Here is a 19264-nt window from a genome sequence, read left to right as displayed (position 1 = left end):
TCCCAGCCAGAACTCCCACAGAAGCGGGAGAGCCTGTGTTGCCTTAAGCATGGGGGCTTTCCGCTGTCAATCATCCTCAATATCCGGGATCATGGCTCTTGACCTTAATCTCCTGGGAAGGGGGTTTCCCGAGTCCCTACCTTTGAGTCTACATTGCCTCCTGTGTTTTCAAAAAGTGGCTTATGGACAGGTTCTCTGAATCACAGCTGTATCATCCAAATATGGACCTGAATCTGTTTCAGGGTCATTTTTTCCAGTTTAGAAATTTCTGAACTCTAACTTCTTGCACACTTCACGTTCCCAAACCTCAGGGCGAATCCCAGAGACTTAGAACACGAGCTGTTCAGTTAAAACATCAACGCAGCCTCTCCCAGACCTTAGATGTTTCTAGCCCTGGACTGTGTCTTCACTGTCTTCAGCTTTGCACGAACTTATTTCAAGCTCTGCTTTTTCACATAACATCATTTGATATCCTCGTTCTAGCAACAACTTTGTCGTTTCTAACAACCATGCTGTATTCCAGCTGGCGCCTTGTTCAACATTTCAGCCTGCGTCTCTGCCCATGACGATGGCCTTGGGCCAGCCTGGCCTTCTACAGTTCTCTCACCTCTCTGTTTGTAAAACATAGTGACGTGGAAACTCATTTCCAAGCCTTAGCGCTGCAAGTGTCTATGATTTTCCAGCTGTGCAATCCCACATTGTAACCTTGGGGTAACAGTCCCTGGGAGGGAGAGACCTCACGGTGAGGCAGGAAGACACTGAGGAAGAAACAGGTAGGAGAAGTGATGATCACTCACCCCCTTCCAGCAAAAATGGGATGGGTGATCTGGACCCCCTTGTTCTCAGTCTAACCTAGGCAGCCAGCCACATTAGGAAATGGGGGTGCTAGCCCACTAGCCCTTCACAGGGAACCACAGCCCTCCAAGACTTGCAGTCTTTCCTGCCCCTCGATGACAAAGCACTTTTGGAGTCTAAGCTCAAAACCCTCCAGCCCAGAAGACTGCTGAGTCATGGTGGCTGCCTACCACAACCTCCCCCCCACCCCCACCCCGCCTCTTCCCCCTTCAGCTCTAAGAGCCAGTGTCCTCCAGAAAAAAAAAAAGGGGGGGGGGTGGGGACAAAAAACAAACAAGCAAAAACACCTAGCCTGGCTTTTCTCTGGCCTGCCAGTCCCTCCTGCCGGCCCCAGGAGGTGGCTTTCCCGGGAGGCCAGCCAAACTCCCCGCCTCCTCCAAGTCACGAGGAGCTTGGGGCTGGAGAGGAAGGAGGCCAATTACTGGTCAACAAAGGTCCAAAGAGCAGGTCACAGCTTTGGAAGACTCTAGAAGCTTGGAAATGGCAGTTCTAACACCCAGGGGTCCCAGAAAGTAGGGAATGGTCCAAGCAAACACACACACACACACACACACACACACACACACCCCAGCACAAGATTTCTCTTTCATTCTCCTCAGTCAGCCTCCTCCAACGGCCGACTACAGCTTGGAGCCAATATTGATTCATGAAACCGACTTTTGGCAAATGACCACCTTCGGATGGGTCCAACTCCCTGCAGACTCTGTCCACCTGGATATTCTGGAGGCTCTGAAACTCAGCACATCTGGTGCAAAAGCAAGCTCACCTTCCCCCCCAACCTGCATTTCGTCCTGCATTTCTCAGTGAATGCAGCAGCTATCCAGTTCCCAGGCCAGAAACCCCGGGGCCTCTCTCGCCCACCTCTCACCCCTCACTTCCACCCTTCATGTTAGCCCGTCTGCCACTGCATCCTGTCTGTGCTGTCTCTTCTGTGGAGAACCAAGGCTGCTGCCTCCCAACAGGTACCCAGCCTGTGGCCTGACTGTAATCCATTCTTCACATTCAATCCTGAAGCCATCTGTTGACGCAGCAAATACAGAGCCCCAGTAACAAGCGTCTTGAAAAATGCAGAAAGTGCAAGATGATGAACATGGAAACACGCCTGCCCTCCGGGAGCTTATGGTATCTGGTAGCAGGAAGGACAATCAAAGACTGACCTGTGTGTATAGAATATATCATTACCCATAGAAATAAATATTATCGAGCGTAGTTATGCATCTTCACTACTTACGGAGACACAAATATCAACTCTGTTTATCATCTGTATTTTAACTTGCTTTATGGTATCTTTGTCCTATAGCTTGTTGTTGTAGGATTCCATTTATACGAAATTCTAGAACACGCAAAGTTAATCAATAGCGAAAAATATCAGAAGCGTGGTTGTCTTGGGTGAGGGTATGGGGGAAATCTCCTAAAAAGGGATACCAAAGAACTTTCTAGGATAATGGAAATGTTCTGTATCTTATTTCAGCTGTATTCAAGGGTCAAAACTCATCTAAGATTCTGTGCATTTTGTTGTAATTCATTTTGAAAAAATCATGCATTTTCGCAAAGAAAACAATTTTTTTGGCTTTTTACCTACTTCATTCAAGTCTGCTCCATATTCCTATAGTTATACTTACAATTTTTCTTCTAGGTATGCTTCCCTCAAAGATTTAACTACATGTATCTTGGGCTTATCAAGTTTTTGTAGAACCATACCCCCTGTTCTTTTGTCTAAGCGCTTTGTCCAACTGAAAGGACTTACTAGGAACAATTTAATTCATTTTCACAAACTGTGTGACAGTCATATCCTTCATTTGGTCATTGTCTTGAGGATTCACGGTAATAATAGCCTTTGTTACTCAAAGTATTATTCAATTTTATTTTTTACCAGTTGAAAAAGACTAACAGTTCTAACTTCAACACCAGAAATTCTGGATTCTTTATTTTCCTCTTGCCAACAGCCCGATTCTGTTCTAAATTAACCTCCTTCCGGTAATCAAGTACAGCCAGTCACCAAGGTGGTCTGGTAATTCAGTTCTGCAAACTTGTTACGATTTGGAGCTCTTTCAGAAATTGCAGTGTCATTGACTTTCTCTTATTTGGCAGATTCTCTCTCTTTGAAGACTCTGGCTTTTTTCTTTGGCACAATCCTACAGTTGGTTGTCCTCTGCCATCATCCCAGGGTGGCCAGGTACCACTCAGGCTCCTGTGTGGCCCACAGTCTCTCACCCATCTTCTGTGTCGCTGAACCTCCTGGTCATCCAACTTTTCATGCTTTATAAGTAGTCAAATCGGCCAACCGCCCAATTATGCCTTTTGACAACCTCAAAAGAACACTCCCTACCCCAGAATTCTAAAAGATAATCTTCTACACATTCTTCTAGTAAATTCATAGGTGTTTTGCTTTGTTTTTTTAAGGCTTGAATCTTTAAACTGTCTGGAATATGTTTTGAAATTCAGTGAGTCATTTTTTGCCCACAGGACTATGAATTGTTTCAACATCGTGTTGAATCCACTTTTTCTCCCCAAATTCAAAATGTCACTTTAGCATCCACCAAGTTCCTGTAAGTTTGTGGCTAGGATTGTTAACACTTCCCGTGCTGGTACCAACTGCCTAGAGTACTTTATGCTACTTTTTTTTTTAAATCAGGGAAGGTAGATCTACCCTCATAACCTTTTCTCCCCCCCCCCAACCCCCAGATGCTTGTCAGCTATTCCACACACACGCACTCTTCCAAAAAAAAAATTAAGGATCATTTTGTCAAGTTCCAAAAAACACCATGAAGTTTTACAGAAATCTCATTGAATGTATGAGTTTCTTTGACATCCTTACAAAACTGAGGTTGGCTATCTAGAAACCTGGCATTTCTTCCTTTATGCAAGTCTTTTCTGTCCAGCAGCAAACATTTATAGTTCTTATATTCATCTATTTCTTGTTCACTTCATTCTTAGGTATTTGAAGCTTTTGTTGCCAGTGTAAATTAAAAATATGTTTCTTTCATTACATTTTCTAACGGTTATATAGAAGAGCTCTGCATCGGATGACTCTGTACTCTTACCTTAACAGTGCACGATTTCTAAAAATAAAACAAATGTGGTATCTCCCTGGTTATAAATCCCTTAGTGTCTCCAGGCTCCCCAGAATAAAATGTAAACCCTTTTTATGGTACACAATCCTGTATCATCTTTCCAGCATTCACCAGGCCAACACATTTTCTTAAAGGTACCTTGGACAGGCCATGCATTTCCATGCCTTTACCTTTATACATGCTGTTCTCTCTACTTGAAATTCCCCTCCCTATCTCCTACCTCACTTCCAGCTTTTTCTTCAAACTTGGCTCAGCTGTCACTTTCCTAGGGAAGCCTTCCTGACGTTCTATCCCAGACTAAGGTACCCCTGTCTACACTCTCCCAGCAGCCTTCTGCTTATTTTTTTGTAGCTCTAGCCCCACTAATTTTTTTCTTCCCCTGAGAGCAACACATGTTCATTTTGAAATGATATAGCAAAGACCTAAGAAAGAGAAATCACCACTATTCCATCAGAAACTTCTTTTAGTATTTTAGTAGAGTTCCTTCCTTTTTTAAGGTTGGGAAGTTCAGCTTCCAGTTTCATGATTGAAACCTTGGACAGGTCGCCCCCCTGTGTGGAAGGGCCTGGTAATGAGGGAGCCTGGAAGCCAGCCGACTGGGGGAAGTGGAAGAAAGGAGCCCGGGCCTAGCTGCAATTCTGCCACCCTCGAATTCACACCCACTCCGTGCTTGGGACGCAGCTGCAAGCCAGGCTCGGTGGCCTTGCCCTTCCTGGGTTTCTTGCACCTGGGAAGCCTGTGGCACATTCAGCCCCATCAGCTTCTCTCCAAGGGTAACCCTAGGAGGGGGCTCCCTCCAAGGCCCCTCAGCTGAGTCTCCCGTGACTGGGGCGGGCAATGGCGGCCGTTGCAGAAAGGCCTCATGACTTGTCTCCAGATCCAAGTGGCTTCTCCTTTCGATTCTAACCCCCGCTCTCCCGATTTTCTCAGAAGCCCAGGGGCTCACCCCCACGGCTCCCTCCGGGAAGGCGCTCTTCGTGTCTCCGGGAAACACGCCCGCCCAGCCTTTGTTGTATAAGCAGCACAAGCAGCCATATTTGCTTTCAGCCGAAGGCGGACAGGGTCGCGGGGATCGGAGGGGCGGGGGACAGTCCGCCCGCGTTTTGCTCCCAGCTAGACCTTGAGGAAGAGAAAGCGAACCCTTTCCCAGCTCCACCTCTGACTCACACGACCTCGTAGGGCCCAGGTTTCCACTTTGTAATTTACAAGACGAGGAAATCACCTCGGGTGCGGTAACTGCTGCCCTACCGCTCGGATTCCTAACATGCCCTTGGCCAAGAGCCTCGGGGAGCCCGCCCGCGGGCTCAGACTCGCCCCGACGCCCCCAGGGCCAAGGGCACTTTCCGTCGGTTCCGAGACCCAGGACGCCCTGGGCCCAGGGCTCGGGGCTGGGCTTCGCGTTGGTCCCCACGTCTTCCCTGCGGCCCCACAGACGACGTCAGGGCTCGAAAGGACGCCCGCCGAGCCCCACGCGCAGCGGGACACGCAAAACCTCCCGCGGCGGGGCCGCCCCTCCCCCATGGCTCTGGGGCGGGGCCGCGCGCCCACCGGAAGAGGCGGGGCTCCGCAGGCGGGCGGGCAGCTCGATTGGCCGGATGAGCCTGACGCCCGATCCCGCTATAAGTAGGGGCCGCCGCCGACTGCGCCACATCTCCGCCGAGAGTCGCCGCGGGTTCCTGCTTCAACAGTGCTTGGACGGAACCCGGCGCTCGTCCCCTCGCCCCGGCCGGCCGCTCAGAGCCAGCCCTCCGCCATCTCCTCACAGCGTCCTCGGACCGCTCCAAGGCCCCCCCGTCGCCGCTCCAGCGCCGCGCAGCCGCTGCCCGCCGCCGCCTCTCCTCAGCCGCCGCCATGACGACCGCGTCCCCATCGCAGGTGCGCCAGAACTACCACCAGGACTCGGAGGCCGCCATCAACCGCCAGATCAACCTGGAGCTCTACGCCTCTTACGTCTACCTGTCCATGGTGAGCGCTCTCCCGCGGGCGGGGGCGGCGTCCCCGGGCGGCGGGGCGGGGCGGGGGTGTGGCCAAGGCGCTGGCCGTCCCGCCTCCGCGCGTCCTGCTGGAAAATGGACGGTGCTCGAGGCCTCCCAGCATTTGCGCAGAAATTCTGGCCAGCCCGCCCTTTCCCGTTGCCCCGTGGGAGGGCTCCCTCTCTGGCGAGGGCCGCCTCTGCGCATCGCTCTGTACGTAAAGAGCCTGGTCTCCTGGAATCCCAGAGTTGGAGCCGTTGCAACCTGTACAGTCCCGCAGTTAGGAAAGCGGTTTTTTGTGTTTTCATCCCGCCTGCATCGATCACGTGATCCGGGGCCCTCCGTTTGCTCGGGTAATGGGGGCGAAGTGGTCCAGCCCCCGTCTCCCCCTCCCACCCCCTATGGCGGAGCCTGCTGGGAAATGGTATCGAATGGCAACCGAGGTGGCTGAGGGGGGTGGGGAGCTGGTGCTAAGTGCCTTATCTCTCGTGGGCCGACCCCTCTCCGAGCAGCCGTCGCCACCCCTCTGTTGTGCTTATCTCTTGAGTCCCACTTGAATTGAAGCGTGGAAATCTTTCTGCGTAGACAGTTGTCTTAGTCATCTGTCCTTTGGCCCGGGCACGCACGCGCTTGGTTCTTTTTGTGCCTGAGAGTTATCGCCTGCTAATTGAACCCTTGGTTTTTAGATAAACTACACTAACGGTTACTGGGCAAAATTCTGTTTTTAGGCGGGGTGGTGGGAGTTTTACTTAGAATTGTTTCATGATTGTGCAAATCGTCTGAGAAAAGACAAGGTTTAGATGGGTTTGAAAACAGGCCTGGATTTCCCCGACTGCCGTTCCATTTCAGGAACAGGTGAATAGAGCAAGTATCTAAAACTGAAACAAATTTTTTGCTTTCTGCTGGCGATTTTTTTGGTAGATCCTAGCATTGCCAACAGTTGTCACCTTGACTAATAGGTTAATTTTAGAAATTCATGGTCTGCTCTAAGCTTGGCAAGCTATTGTTCTGATAGGGGTTAATCGGAGTGGGGAGAGAAGGCACTATTTGTGCAGGGTAAATAGCACCCACACCCTCTCCAATCAAATTTGACACTGGCTAGAAGAACGCACTAATAACAGTCTTAAGAAATTCCATGCTGGGGACAATTCCCTATGATACTCTTAAGGTTCCTTGTAGTAAAGTTCCTTTCAAGGACCCAAGTTTTATTTTTGTCAGACTAATTTTAGTGTTGTGTTCAATTCAGGAACACAGCCAGCTGCCCCCCATCCCCTACCCCCCACCCCCGTCTGGTGTCCTTCAGTGCAGCCCCCTTTCTTGCTGAGCTTTGAGAGAGGGAGGCGAGGTGGCAGAGTGCCTTTCTTGGGTGTTCCTAACAAACATGTTCATGAACCCCTTTCAGTCTTACTACTTTGACCGTGATGATGTGGCTTTGAAGAACTTCGCCAAATATTTTCTCCACCAATCTCATGAGGAGAGGGAACATGCTGAGAAATTGATGAAGCTGCAGAACCAACGAGGTGGCCGAATCTTCCTTCAGGATATCAAGGTGAACAAAAGCTCCTAGAAATAACCCTGCTTCGTGATTTATCTAGCAGTCGTCAGGTGTCAGAAATGACCAAGATAGCAGTTGGCCTTACAAAATGGGATCACTTTTGGGTTCTGTGCTTTTTTTAGGCCTATCATTTCAGCTAAACGAGGTGAGTGGTAATGGGCAAGGATGTTAAGTTGGAAACTGTTGGAGAAACTTGAATGTCCCTTTTGCTGACAAGTTAGTTGCTTGCTGACTAGTGGATTAATTTGTAGAAGCTACAGATGCATTGATGTGACCTCTTCTTTCAGAAACCAGACCGTGATGATTGGGAGAATGGGCTGAATGCAATGGAGTGTGCATTACACTTGGAAAAGAGTGTGAATCAGTCACTACTGGAACTGCACAAACTGGCCACTGATAAAAATGACCCCCATGTGAGTATTAGCAATTGGAGACGGACTGGAAGGAGTCATTTGCCCCTTGGGGGCTGGGAAAGCTTAACCATTAACTTTATTCCCCATTTTGTTTTCTAGTTGTGTGACTTCATTGAGACTCATTACCTGAATGAGCAGGTGAAATCCATCAAAGAATTGGGTGACCACGTAACCAACCTGCGCAAGATGGGGGCCCCCGAATCTGGCATGGCAGAGTATCTCTTTGACAAGCACACCTTGGGAAACAGTGATAGTGAGAGCTAAGCCTTAGGCTGTCTTCCCAGAGCCACCTGGTCCCTGAGGCCATGCATGCATGTTGGGGTTACCTTACCTTTTCTATAAGTTGTACCAAAACATACTTAACTTCTTTTCATTTGTACCATTCCTTCAAATAAAGTAATTTGGTACCCAGTTACTGTCATTTGAGTTCTTGGGCTGGAAATGTATCTAGATCGTCCTTGCAAAGAAATCTGTTCAAGTGCTGGAAGTTGAATCACAGTGACCAACATGAAATGCCTGGGAGGAGAATCCTTAGTTTGGAAAAGATAAGAAGGCTGAGTGTGTTAAATTCAGACAGGACTTAAGGACTCCTGATTCCATGTAAATGGTTCATTCTAGGTTTTCATGATTTTTATGTACAAAAGGCATTTAAAAGCTTAAGTCCTGAAACTGGATTTTGTTACCCATTAAGCTAATCATTTAATTCAGGCTGTCCTATGAACACAATCTTCAGTGTGGACGGCTGTATGGCTGTGACTGGATCAGTGTCCCGCTGGTGTACGTGCAGGTAGGACCAGGCCAGTGAAGCATCCCCCATTGGGAAGCAGGCTAAGAATGTGCTTCATCCCTAGGGAGAATGGGAGAAGGGTTTACAATGTGAGTCTGGAAGATAATGCTAAGTGGAGAGTTCACAGCAAAGGTTAGGACCCCTCAAATACAGAAGGAGGAGTGTCCGGGACCCGCGGAGCCAACTCTCCTTGGTAACGACTGTGTTCACATCCTTTCCCAGACAAACTGCAGTGATGGGTAGAAGTTTGTTGAGCTAGATCTCAGACGACTAGCTCTTTCAGGTTTTTCATAACTACTTCAACCACAGCAGTGACTGCTTGGAAATCTAGAAAACAGGAAGTTCAGTGCTCAATGATAGGTGTGTAGTGGGTAGAGTGGATCTAATGGTGAGATCCAGAATGGGGGGAAATGGTTTTGTGACCCCAGTGGGTTGACCCCAAAGAGGCACAAAGCACATTTCTGTTAAGTCTTAGGTACCCCAAAGCAGTGAGGTATCCCAAGGGACCTGGATACCCTTACCTTAACCATCTGCCAGTTTCCAGGGGTGTAACACTTTCTGGAAGTACTTCAGGATCACTAAGGTTATGGGGGAGTCTTCATATACAATCCCTGGGCAGTGAGTGGAGTCCTTGGGCTACAGTCCAAAAACATCCCCCCCCACCCCCCCGCTTTGCCTCATGGTTTTGCATCTGCTACTCAAAGTGAGCTGGGTCCAGGCATAACATCTGAGCGCTTAAGCCTGGCTTGGTGGCCACCGGCCATCCGTCCTGTCCATGCAACCTCCCCTCCCCTTCACCCTGGACCCAGGGAGCTCTTCCCTAGTGATGTCAAAAGCTCTCAGACTTCTAGGGCTCTTGCTGAAGTGGCCAGGTGTGTGCCCCAAGCCAGTGCTGGTAAGTACAGCATGCTCTGGTGGTGAGGGAACCATAGGAAAATGGGCTCCCAGGAAGGTAGAAGGGTACAATCACAGCAAGGGAAGGTCAGGTGGGCCTTCCCACCCATGGCAGTGGGGGGAGGTGAAGTGCCCCTTAAAGGTAGAGAGGACACACCTGTTTTCCAAGGCCCAATAGGGATCTTCATGACCTTTCAGTATAGTGTGTAGGTTAGTTGATTGGTCCGAATGTGATTCTTTGAAATGATGTTCAGGGGTCTCCGACATGTCTGTCAGGTTAAACTCGACAGTTTTCCTCTTCAGGTGACCCGATTCTGGGGGCTCTGCTGAGAATCCAGCACTGTCTGGAAGCAGTTCGAAACTGGTCTTTGTCCCAGGAGTCAGGGATTGTAGGCTTTGGTCTTTGACAGCACCGTCTGTACCTGAGACTCTGCGAAGGCTTGAGGGTGCTGACTGTCCAGGTGGGAACACCATAGGTGTGTGGCTGAGGGGTGTCTGTGGGGCACTGTGGTAGCCTGATCTCCCGTACAGTGCAGCAGTCTCAAAAGCATCCTCCTCCTTAATCCTCCAGGCCTTGCTGCTTTCCTGGTCCCTAGAGTTCTGCCTGGTACCCCCGAGTTTCTTGAGCTGGCCCTCATGGAAAAGGCCTTCTTTCTTGGGCCACAGTAGTTTGGTCTTTGAGTTTGTCCTGGGGGGATGGTAGTCGTGGGACTGTAGCCCTAGGAAGCGGCCAATGATACCAGTGTGTGTACCCTCCTCCTCCTCTTCCTGTGGATTTGACCAAAACTCCATGTCCTCCTTATGCAGACTGGAAAGAAGCGTAAGACTCGGGGTTGAGTAGGGCACAAAGGACCAAAGCCAAACCCGACTTCTTTTTTATCCCTCTTTTCCCTCCTTTTGACCCAAAGCCAAGAACACACAGTGTTCGTCACAATGCCTGGACTCACCTCTCTCCTGACCCATCCTGTCCTGCACTGCCCTCTTACTCCTTCCCAGCCCAGCTCACCTCACTGTTCTGTGGCCCCCTCTTGCCCACGATCACGAAGCTCCCTAGCCTGGCTCGTGAAGGGCTCTCTCCTCGTCTCCATCTTCTCCGACATCCCTCCCTCCAAGCGACCTGAACTACTGGACCCCAGGTGTGGTGAGTGAGATCAGGCCCAGGAGTGACTCTGGGTAGGCTGGGGAACAGCATCCACAAAGAGAAGTGTGGCCCCCTGGGAGCCCAAAGCCTTTACTCTGCAGGAGAAAGCCCACTATCCCAGAACGTGGCCTGTCGCCGGTGTCCACATTCTCCCCATGTTTCAAGGCCCAGCTCCAGGTCCAGCTGGAGGCCCCCCTCCCAGGCCAAAGGTGGTCTCCTATGTCCTGTCTCTCCCAGGCATCTAGTACCGTGTACCTTGTGTCCAGAGTTTGGGCCTTGGGTGTGAGCCTCCTCAATAAATTGTTCCTTGGAGACAAGATCTATGTATAATATTCTCTGTTCCCCACCCAACCCTCAGCCATTAGAGCACAGATCATATGGAATTCAAAAGCAACTTCCAGAAATGTTTCTAACCTAAGCAAGCCTCCACCCTTCATTTCATCACTTTTTTGAACCTTCCTCACACCCACGAAGAACTCTAGCTAATTCAAATTATGGCTTAGTAGGGTATTTGGTTTTTAAAGATAATATACTCAATGCTGTGGAAGAAAACCTGGATGGTAAGGACCCTGACACACAGAGGATTCTCCAAACAAAGTCCTCTCCACTGTCCTACAGCAGAGGACAATGTGGCCCAGCTGCAGCTCACAAGGGAATCAGACCGAATCAGAGAAACGGGACCCAGGTGCAGGAAAGTTCGGCTGCTGTGGGTGACCCAAGGCCTGTACTGTAGCACAGACACTACCCAGAAGGTACCTGTGATGAATTAGCCTCTTGCCGGTACATGCTTGCCCCACCCCCATCCTAGGGGACCCCCCCCCCTTCACTCCCCATCTAAACATCCTGGCTTATCAGAAAGTGTAGCTCTGGACCAGAGTCAGGAACCAGGCTCTGCCGTTCCAACTGCATCACTGATCACTGTCAGGCCTTGAGTAAGTCCCTTCTTTCTCTGGGTCTCAATTTCCAAGTCTGGGCATGGGAGGCTTAGGCTGGAGGCATCTGAAAGCCCTTATAGGTTACTAGGTTACTTATAGGTTATAGGTTAGGAGTTACTTAGCAGTACAAGGTAAGGATTGCAGGTGTGGAGGTAGAAGCAGACATACCAGGTCCCAGTGCTCCACTTGCTAACTATGTGACCTTGGGCTGGGCAACCTATTTAACCTCTCTGAACGTGGACTTAATCATCTGAAAACTTGAGATACCAAACCAGGATTATGGGGAAGAAAAAAAGAGTTTATATAAAGAGCTTAGCGGAGTTCCCAGCACTCAGCATGCATCCAATACATATTAACTAGAGCTTTTCCAAGTTCTCGTGCGTAGGCTTTCCTACCCACCAACGTGGTTCCCTGGCACTGCTCACCTGATGTTGAAGGTGGAGCCTAAAAAGGAGGCTCGACGAGACTGGGCAGAAGCAGCTGTGTAGGGGGGTTGTGGTTCCGGCTCATTCCAGTACATATCCCGCTCCATCGGGGGCAGGTCCTGGTGCATCTCATCCACAGCCAACAGGGACACCTGGTTCCCAGGCACAGAAGGAGAAGCCCAAAAAGCAAGGTCAGCCCAAGCCGGAGCGTGGTCTTCCTGGATGACCTGGAAAGGTCACTTCCCTCTCTCTGGGCCTCAGTTTCCTCACTTGTGAAATGGACAGACTGATGTCTATATGCAGCCTCCAAAGCTGGGGTGAGAACCCTGTGAGTGAATGGTTGGCTGGTGGGGGGAGAGCAATTCACCAGGAGGCCTCCCTACAGAACCGTGGGGCCCCCTCCTTGGGTTCAGTTCAGGGAAGGTCCACAGGACAGGCTCCCTCTCTCCCCGAAAACCTGCAAGCTCCTGTCGACAATCCAGTTGGTCTCAAAGTCATCATCATCCTCTCCAAATGGGTTGATGAGCTGCTCTGCCACCTTGGAGAGAGGGGAGGGGGCTCTGGAAGTCCTCAGGCAGACCCCCTGCAGCCTTGCTCCGCGCCCTTAAACTTCAGCTCTTGCCCTTTCCACAGCCCCCGCCACGATGCCCCTCCTGCCTGACCACCATCTTCAAAGCCAGTAAGCGAGGGCTGCAGCCACCCACGCTCAGAGGCCCCCGCACACAGTCCCCCTCCCTTCAGGTCATCGAGCCTGAGCCCCTGTCCTATGCCCGCTGCTCCCTCAACACCCAGAGCTGTCCTTGAGCCTGTCACTTAGTAGAGTCACCCCCGTCCCTCCCCTCCCTGTACCTTCCCTGGAACTCCACAGATCTCTGCATTAGGCCCCCTGAACAAATCTCCACAGCAGGGAGGGGCTGCATTAAGGGTTCAAGAGACATCCTGTAAGCCACTAGGGAATTTTGAGCAGAAAAATGGTGTGATCTGGTTTGTGCTTTAGAAACCAAAGATGACTGCAGGGATGAGGATGCGGATAGGGATGAGGGAATATCTGTGTGTGTGTGTGTGTGTATGTGTGTGTGTTTTTCACACACATGTGAAATGTGGATGAGAGGGAGGGAGGGGGCCACCTACCATCACCACCACTACCAAAAAGTAAAGGAAAAAAGGAAGAGACAGAGAGTGTGGGAGAAACAGAGGAAAAACAGGGATGCGGAGAAAACTGTGTTCTTCAGAACTCCTATTAGGAGGAGCCCTGGATGTAGTGGGAGGAATACTTGGAAAAGCCACTTGGGACAGGGATGGGAGCCCCCACCCCCACCCGCCACCACCCGCATCACAGATGGATATCTTGAGGGAGAAGAGGTGGTGTTAATCTGCCTTGGAAGGGTGGGGGCTGGAGTAATCAGCGTCAGAACTTCTGTTTTACTAAGCTGAGGGGACAAATTTGGAACCAGAGCCTCATCGCCGGGCCCAAAGGGGCTGCCTTGCCAGCACGGCCTGCGACTGCTGTTCTTCTGTGCATTTCCCTTGTTCCGGACAAACGTCTGGGGAACATTCTCTCGAGGGGAATAGCACATGGTTTGACAAGTGAGCTTTCCCTGTGTTGGTCCAGCCTGCTAAGTTCAAGGCCTCAGGTGAAGCCCTGGGATCAGACTGGCCTCAAGCAGGTCCCACTCCTCTCTGGGTCTCAGAGTCTTCATATGTAAAGACACAGGGAAGGAGCAGACCAGAGGGCTGTGGTGGAGGCCCAGCACTCTACTTTCCACATTTGAAACTCTCCTTTCCTGGCCAGCCATGACCCTTCCAGCCACGACCACAGCCACATCTCTCTCTCGCTGCAGACTCTCACCTTCAGCCAGCCGGCGTAAAAGAAGAACTGCAGGAACGTGAAGACAGGTACAACGAGGTCCAGCTCGTGGCCAGGGTAGGCCTTGGCTGGGTTCAGGAACTGCCGCCCAATCAGGCAAGCCAGGAAGAAGCTATACACAGCCACGGTCACCACCTGGGTGGGCGGTGGGGGAGGGGGGTAGGTGGCAACAGAAATGGGCTGGCTGGGGACCTGGCGTCAGGAAGCTCCCCGGCCTGGGAGGACAAGTCCTTGCTCTGATTTGCACAGTCCTGTGACTTTGGGTCTCCGCAATCACTTTAAAATGGGGATAATCACATTCCCTCCACTGGGCTGAACCAGACAGGAGTCTGGACTCTTCAAACTTATCAGAAGCTGCAAAGTCCAGACCTAACTCCCAGGATGAGCCTCTCAGCCCCTAAGTGAGCCCTTCTCATCACAGGCTGTTTCCCGAGTCCTCCCAGTCCTTGTTTCCCTAAGGGACAGCTTCACTGGCCTCTTCCTCACCTGCGTGTACACCAGCGGGATACTGATCCAGTCGTAGGCGAACAGGTGTCCACACTGAGTGCGCAAGATGTTCATTTCCTGGGGAGCAGGAGGGAGGGTTGGGGTTCTGACTGCTCTTTGCTCTCCTAGGCTCAACCCCAGCTCTTCCCCAGGGGCCAGGGACCAGCACTCATGGCCCAGCCCTGGCTATGTGGTCACTCACTTAACCTCTCTGTGCCTCAACTTCCACATCTATCAAAAAGGAGCCAGGACATCAGCCTCCACATCTATCAAAAAGGAGCCTCTGAGAAGAGGCTCACTTTAGAGACGAAGTGGGAGGGGAATTGGGGAGAGAGGGGTTACCGTGGGTTGTGGAATCCTTGTTGGTCAAAGTCTTATAATCTAGGCAGGTTCTAGAAAGAGCCTCAAGCCTTGTCTTTGAAGGAAGCTGTTCCACCTGGGGTACAACCACCCCCACTCCGCATCAGCCCCATAAGTGTGGTGAGCTCACGTCCAGCAGGCTCTGGAGCAGGACAGGGTCCCGGATTCGACCTGCAAGCCACGCCTTCATCGACAGGTTGGCAAACCACACCCAGGGCACCCAGAACGTGTTGTGCGGCAAGCTCAGCTTTTCCAAGTGCTTGCGTTCCGCAGGGGTCATAAAGCCTGCGGGGTGGAGTGAAGAAGGCAGTGGGTGGGAGAAGCCATAGAACAGATGGCGCGGGGGGGGGGGGTACTGGCCTGGCCTTGCCGAGGCCCAGGATTTAGGCCCAAGTTCATTGGGACCACGGAGCTCCTTTGCCATCTTCTTTCAACAAATAATTACTGAGTGCCCACTACGTGCTGTTCTGGCCTCAGTACGTGAGAAGGGTCTGTCTCACGGATGGAGGTCGCAGAAATGCAGACTGAAAACCGCGGGAACTGGGCAGGAAAGGGCAGAGGGAGGCCGACCGGTACTTTCTCGCCAGTTCCCAACGCCCCGCCCTCGGCCCTCAGTCCCCACTCTTCCGTCATCCCACAACGCTCCTTAACCCTATCTCAGACCCCATCCTCACAGGCGGTTCCCCGCCCCGCTCCCACCCATCTTCTCGCGCCCGACTCCGCCCCGCCCAATTAGACGAGGTCTCGATCCCACCCCGCTCCTGGCCCCACCCAATCTTCGGTCCGGAGGCACTGGCTCCACCCATCTGCTCCAGCCCCGCCCCCCTGTTCCCGCCCGGGCCCCGCCCCGGGGTCCGCCCACCTGCTTTCACCAGGTGCTGGGAGCTGGGAAAGCGCTTGTAGACCGCGGCGCTGACGCTGCGCAGGATGAGCACGTTGCCCAGGTTGGCGTAGCGGATGAGCGTGCGCCGCAGCAGCCGCCCTTGCTCGTCCTTGCCCTCCACCAAGCCCGACACCAGGTTCATAAGGCGGTCGGGCCACGGCAGGTTCTCGTACTGGTTCCACCAGCGGGTCACGACCAGCGTCACGTAGAAGCCTGGGCAGGAGAGGCGGGGGAGGGGGCGGGGGGCGAGGGCCCAGGCTGCGGCCAGAGCCAAGCGAGGGCGATGCCTCGGTTTCTCCATCTTTCTGATGGGAGCGGGCCCAACCCCGATCCTCCTGAAAGACGCTCAGGAGGGGAAGACCATCGGAGCCCCGCATGAAGGCCCAGGAGCCTCCAGTTCTCTCTCCTAGAGGCCCCCTGCCTCTTCCAGGAACCCGCTAGATCCCCCCTCCCCCCACTCCTGCTCAGAGGCTCCAGGGACTACGTCAGCACTGCCCTCAAAAACTGGGGTCTTGAGTGCTAACGTCCTTCCTAATGTCTGACTTAAGTCCGTCTGGCTGCAGTCTCCTCATATCCCTGAACAGCCGAAAGGCACCGACGCGCCCCTGGCCTTCCCGCAGCTGGTTCCTTGTAGTCCAGCAGTGTGGAGCCTGGAGCAGCCACTGGGATCCCGACACGCCAGAGGGGGAGCTCACCCAGCACGAAGGAAATGGGGATGAGCTGGATGTAGCTGTCACAATACAGGGTCAGTTTCTCAAACATCACCTGCTGTTCCTCCGTGAGCGCCATCCTGGGGCAGGGCGAAGGGGGTGGTGTGGGATGTGTAGACCCTGCGAAGACAGGGCTGAGACCCGTACTGGCTCCAGCCAGGCCAAGGGTAGGAGTGTGGCTGCCTCTTTGCTACCCCCAGCACTTCCCGGTCCCTTTCACTGGCCCTGCCTGGGGCCCCTCCTCTGGCCTGAGCCAGGACCCACTCCTCTGGTGTCCCAAACCCCAAGGAGACCTGGGCTCCATAGCTGGAAGAGGCACCCTCAGGATGTTTTCTGTGATCTATAGGAAGGAAGGTCCTGCCGAAGGAGTCACTTTTAGGCACCACGGACCCTTTTAAGGGATCCAAAAGATAGCTTGAAAGCAGGTTCAAACAAAGAGGGTTTGGTCTTTAAAAAAAAAAAAAACAGTGAGGTGATATGAATGAGTAGGTTAAGCGCAGAGGGTTTTTAGGACCGTGAACCTACTCTGTTTGATACTGTCATGGTAGATAAATGTCATTTGTCCAAACCCATAGAATGTACAACAAGAGTGGACCCCAGTGTAAACTGTGGGCTTTGGGTGGTGGTGGAGTGTCCATGTGGGTTCATCTAGTGTGACAAATGTGCCACTTGGCTGTGGCATGTTGGTGGTGGGGGCGACTGTGTGTGCTTGAGGGGATACACGGACACTCTCTGCCTTCTGTTCAATTCTGCTATCAACTTAAAACTCTAAAAAATAAAGTCTATTTTTTTAAAATCAACATATGTTGGTGCCTGCGCAACAACCAAAGAAAACCAATGTGCTTTATTACTGGTATTGTAATTATGAAATTAAGAATTTTCTGTATTTGATAGTTTTTCAGTCCATTTCAGTCATTAATGTTTTTTCCATTCAGAATGCTTTCATATATTCTGTGATCATATCTGTCCTCTGTTTTATTTAAGTAAACATTTTTATGGGGATGGGGAATACAGTTTGGGCCTCTGAGCTTGTGGGACTCAGGAAAATAGGCTGGCTGGCTGGGACCAGCTAAGGCCTGGGTTCCAGAAGCCTCCAGAAGCCTCTCCCTGGGTTGGAGGAAAGATACTCCCAGCCTGTACAGAGCTGCCTCCCAGGCTCCCTCCTTTCACCTCCTCTCCAGACCCCAACCCTCAGCCCCCAATCCCCTTACCCCCTACCCAGGCTTGGCCAGGAGCTCAGACCAGCCTTCAAGCTCTACTGGTATATTAGCCCACTGACTGGCTGGTTGGTTGTCCCAAGCCCCACTGCGGCCCTCCTGGGCCTCGGCCCTCCCGGGTCCCGGCCCCAGCCTGTCCCTCTGCACCTGTAAATGAAACGGATGGTGTAGTAGCTGAGCAGGAAGATGAGGAACTCTCCATAGAGCAGTTTGTAGATGCTGCCTCGCCAGCACAGAAGCAGGCGGGAGAAGGAGCCTAAGCGAGCATTAGCCACTTGGCTTGAGTACGTGACGGTCATGGCCAGGCACTGGGCTGCAGCAAGTGGGTTTGGGTCCTAGTAGGCAGACAGGGAGGGACACTGACTGGGGTGGGGTGGCGGCTTGGGTGGGGCTTGTCTGGGCCTCATAATTATCTTAGCCTAGACTCTTCCCTGCTCTGGGCCTCACTTTTCCTGTCTGCACACCGGGAGGGGAAAGAGGTGGCCTCAAAGGCCCGTTTGGCTCCTCCTGCCTGTGGGACATGGGAAACCGGGGAAGTAAGCCCAGAGCTGCCCACAGCCTTGGCACAGCTCCGTGCCCTCAAGTTGTATGACAAATGCAATGACAGCAGCAATAGCAAAGTCCACATAATGGACTTGGTCCCCTGAGCCAGGTGGCGTCCTGACCCCACCTTGTTCCTCAGTTCCCCCAAGCACCCGCAATCACCAATCGGAGCAATACTGGTAAGGGGCCTGGTGGGTCTTGTCCACTGCCCTGTCCCCAGTGCCCAGAACACTGGCTGGTAGGGATGCTCAAATAACATTTATTGGACAGTGACCCCAAGGCCTTTCCACTTGCTAATCCTTCTGCCTGGAGGAAGCTCTTTCTCATCTAACTGTACGGCTCATCCCCACCTTAGGTCACCTGTGCAGAAAGGCTGTTCCCAACCACTGTCCCTGTAAATAGCATCCCAGTGTCCCTGGTACTCTCTGTCCCCTCATCTTGTCGATTTCTCTACACAGCGTTTATCTTGTCCTACTTGAAACTCTAGTTTGCAGGATGTCTGCTTGTTTACTGACCATTCCCTCCTGAGAATGGAGGCTCCCGCTGTGCTCTCATAGAGCTCAAGTAAAACTTCTGGAAGCAATGTACTGACACTGCTTGTCAATTGCATTGACACCCAGCCTCTCCCTGCTTGTTCTGGCTGTCTTTGTGCCCCCTCACACCAAGCTCACGCCCACCTCAGAGACTTGGCACACACGCACAGGTGCCCCTACACATGCACACATGCGGCCCATGGGTGTACATCTCACGCACCAGTGCAGGGACTGCCGTCCACCCCATAGGCCCTCCAAGCCCCCCCAGCCAGCCTGCCTGGGCAGACCCTTACTCACGGGAGGGGCTTCAGTCTTCTCAGACTATCCCACAACAGTTCTGGCCACTGGATCAGGGGGACTCCTGGGGGTCTTATGGCCAGTGCCCCAGCCCACACCTCGGGGCTGGCCCTGCCCATGCTTGAATTAAGCGGTCACTTGACTCCCTAAGGCAGGGCTTCCACAAAGGAGCCTTGTTTGGGTACCTTTCCATAATCCGCACAGTAGCCAGAGCCAGTATGGCCTGGCCGGGGCCCCCCTAATTCCTGCCGGTGCTGGGGGCTGGGCACTGAGACAAGGGCTAGAATTTGGGGCAGCTGCCCTCTACCATGGGCCC

The 19264-nt window shown here is 52.3% G+C and overlaps 2 protein-coding genes across 2 annotated transcripts; one reads left to right on the top strand and one right to left on the bottom strand.

Moving 5' to 3' along the window:
- The first annotated feature begins 5499 nt into the window (after positions 1-5499).
- Positions 5500-8281, top strand: FTH1 (ferritin heavy chain 1). The gene is given in 5 exon segments (XM_044259444.1): positions 5500-5646; positions 5648-5894; positions 7305-7451; positions 7745-7870; positions 7970-8281. Coding segments are annotated over 5 exon segments (807 nt in total). The 5' UTR covers positions 5500-5524; the 3' UTR covers positions 8135-8281.
- Positions 8282-8526: 245 nt separating this feature from the next.
- On the bottom strand, positions 8527-19005 carry BEST1 (bestrophin 1). Its single transcript, XM_044261169.1, has 11 exons — positions 18949-19005; positions 17723-17910; positions 16344-16438; positions 15628-15861; positions 14896-15050; positions 14406-14483; positions 13902-14054; positions 12510-12590; positions 12053-12204; positions 9709-10359; positions 8527-8717 (listed from the first exon to the last, which is right to left on the bottom strand). Exons 2-11 carry the CDS (start codon positions 17872-17874, stop codon positions 8699-8701), a joined length of 1770 nt encoding a protein of 589 aa, XP_044117104.1. The 5' UTR covers positions 17875-17910; positions 18949-19005; the 3' UTR covers positions 8527-8698.
- Between the last annotated feature and the right edge of the window lie 259 nt (positions 19006-19264).

This window comes from Neovison vison, chromosome 7 (genome assembly GCF_020171115.1).
Source record: "Neovison vison isolate M4711 chromosome 7, ASM_NN_V1, whole genome shotgun sequence".
NCBI classification, from domain to species: Eukaryota; Metazoa; Chordata; class Mammalia; order Carnivora; family Mustelidae; genus Neogale; species Neogale vison.
Note: the sequence above shows the minus strand (reverse complement) of the source record. Positions and strands in the feature narration are given on the sequence as shown.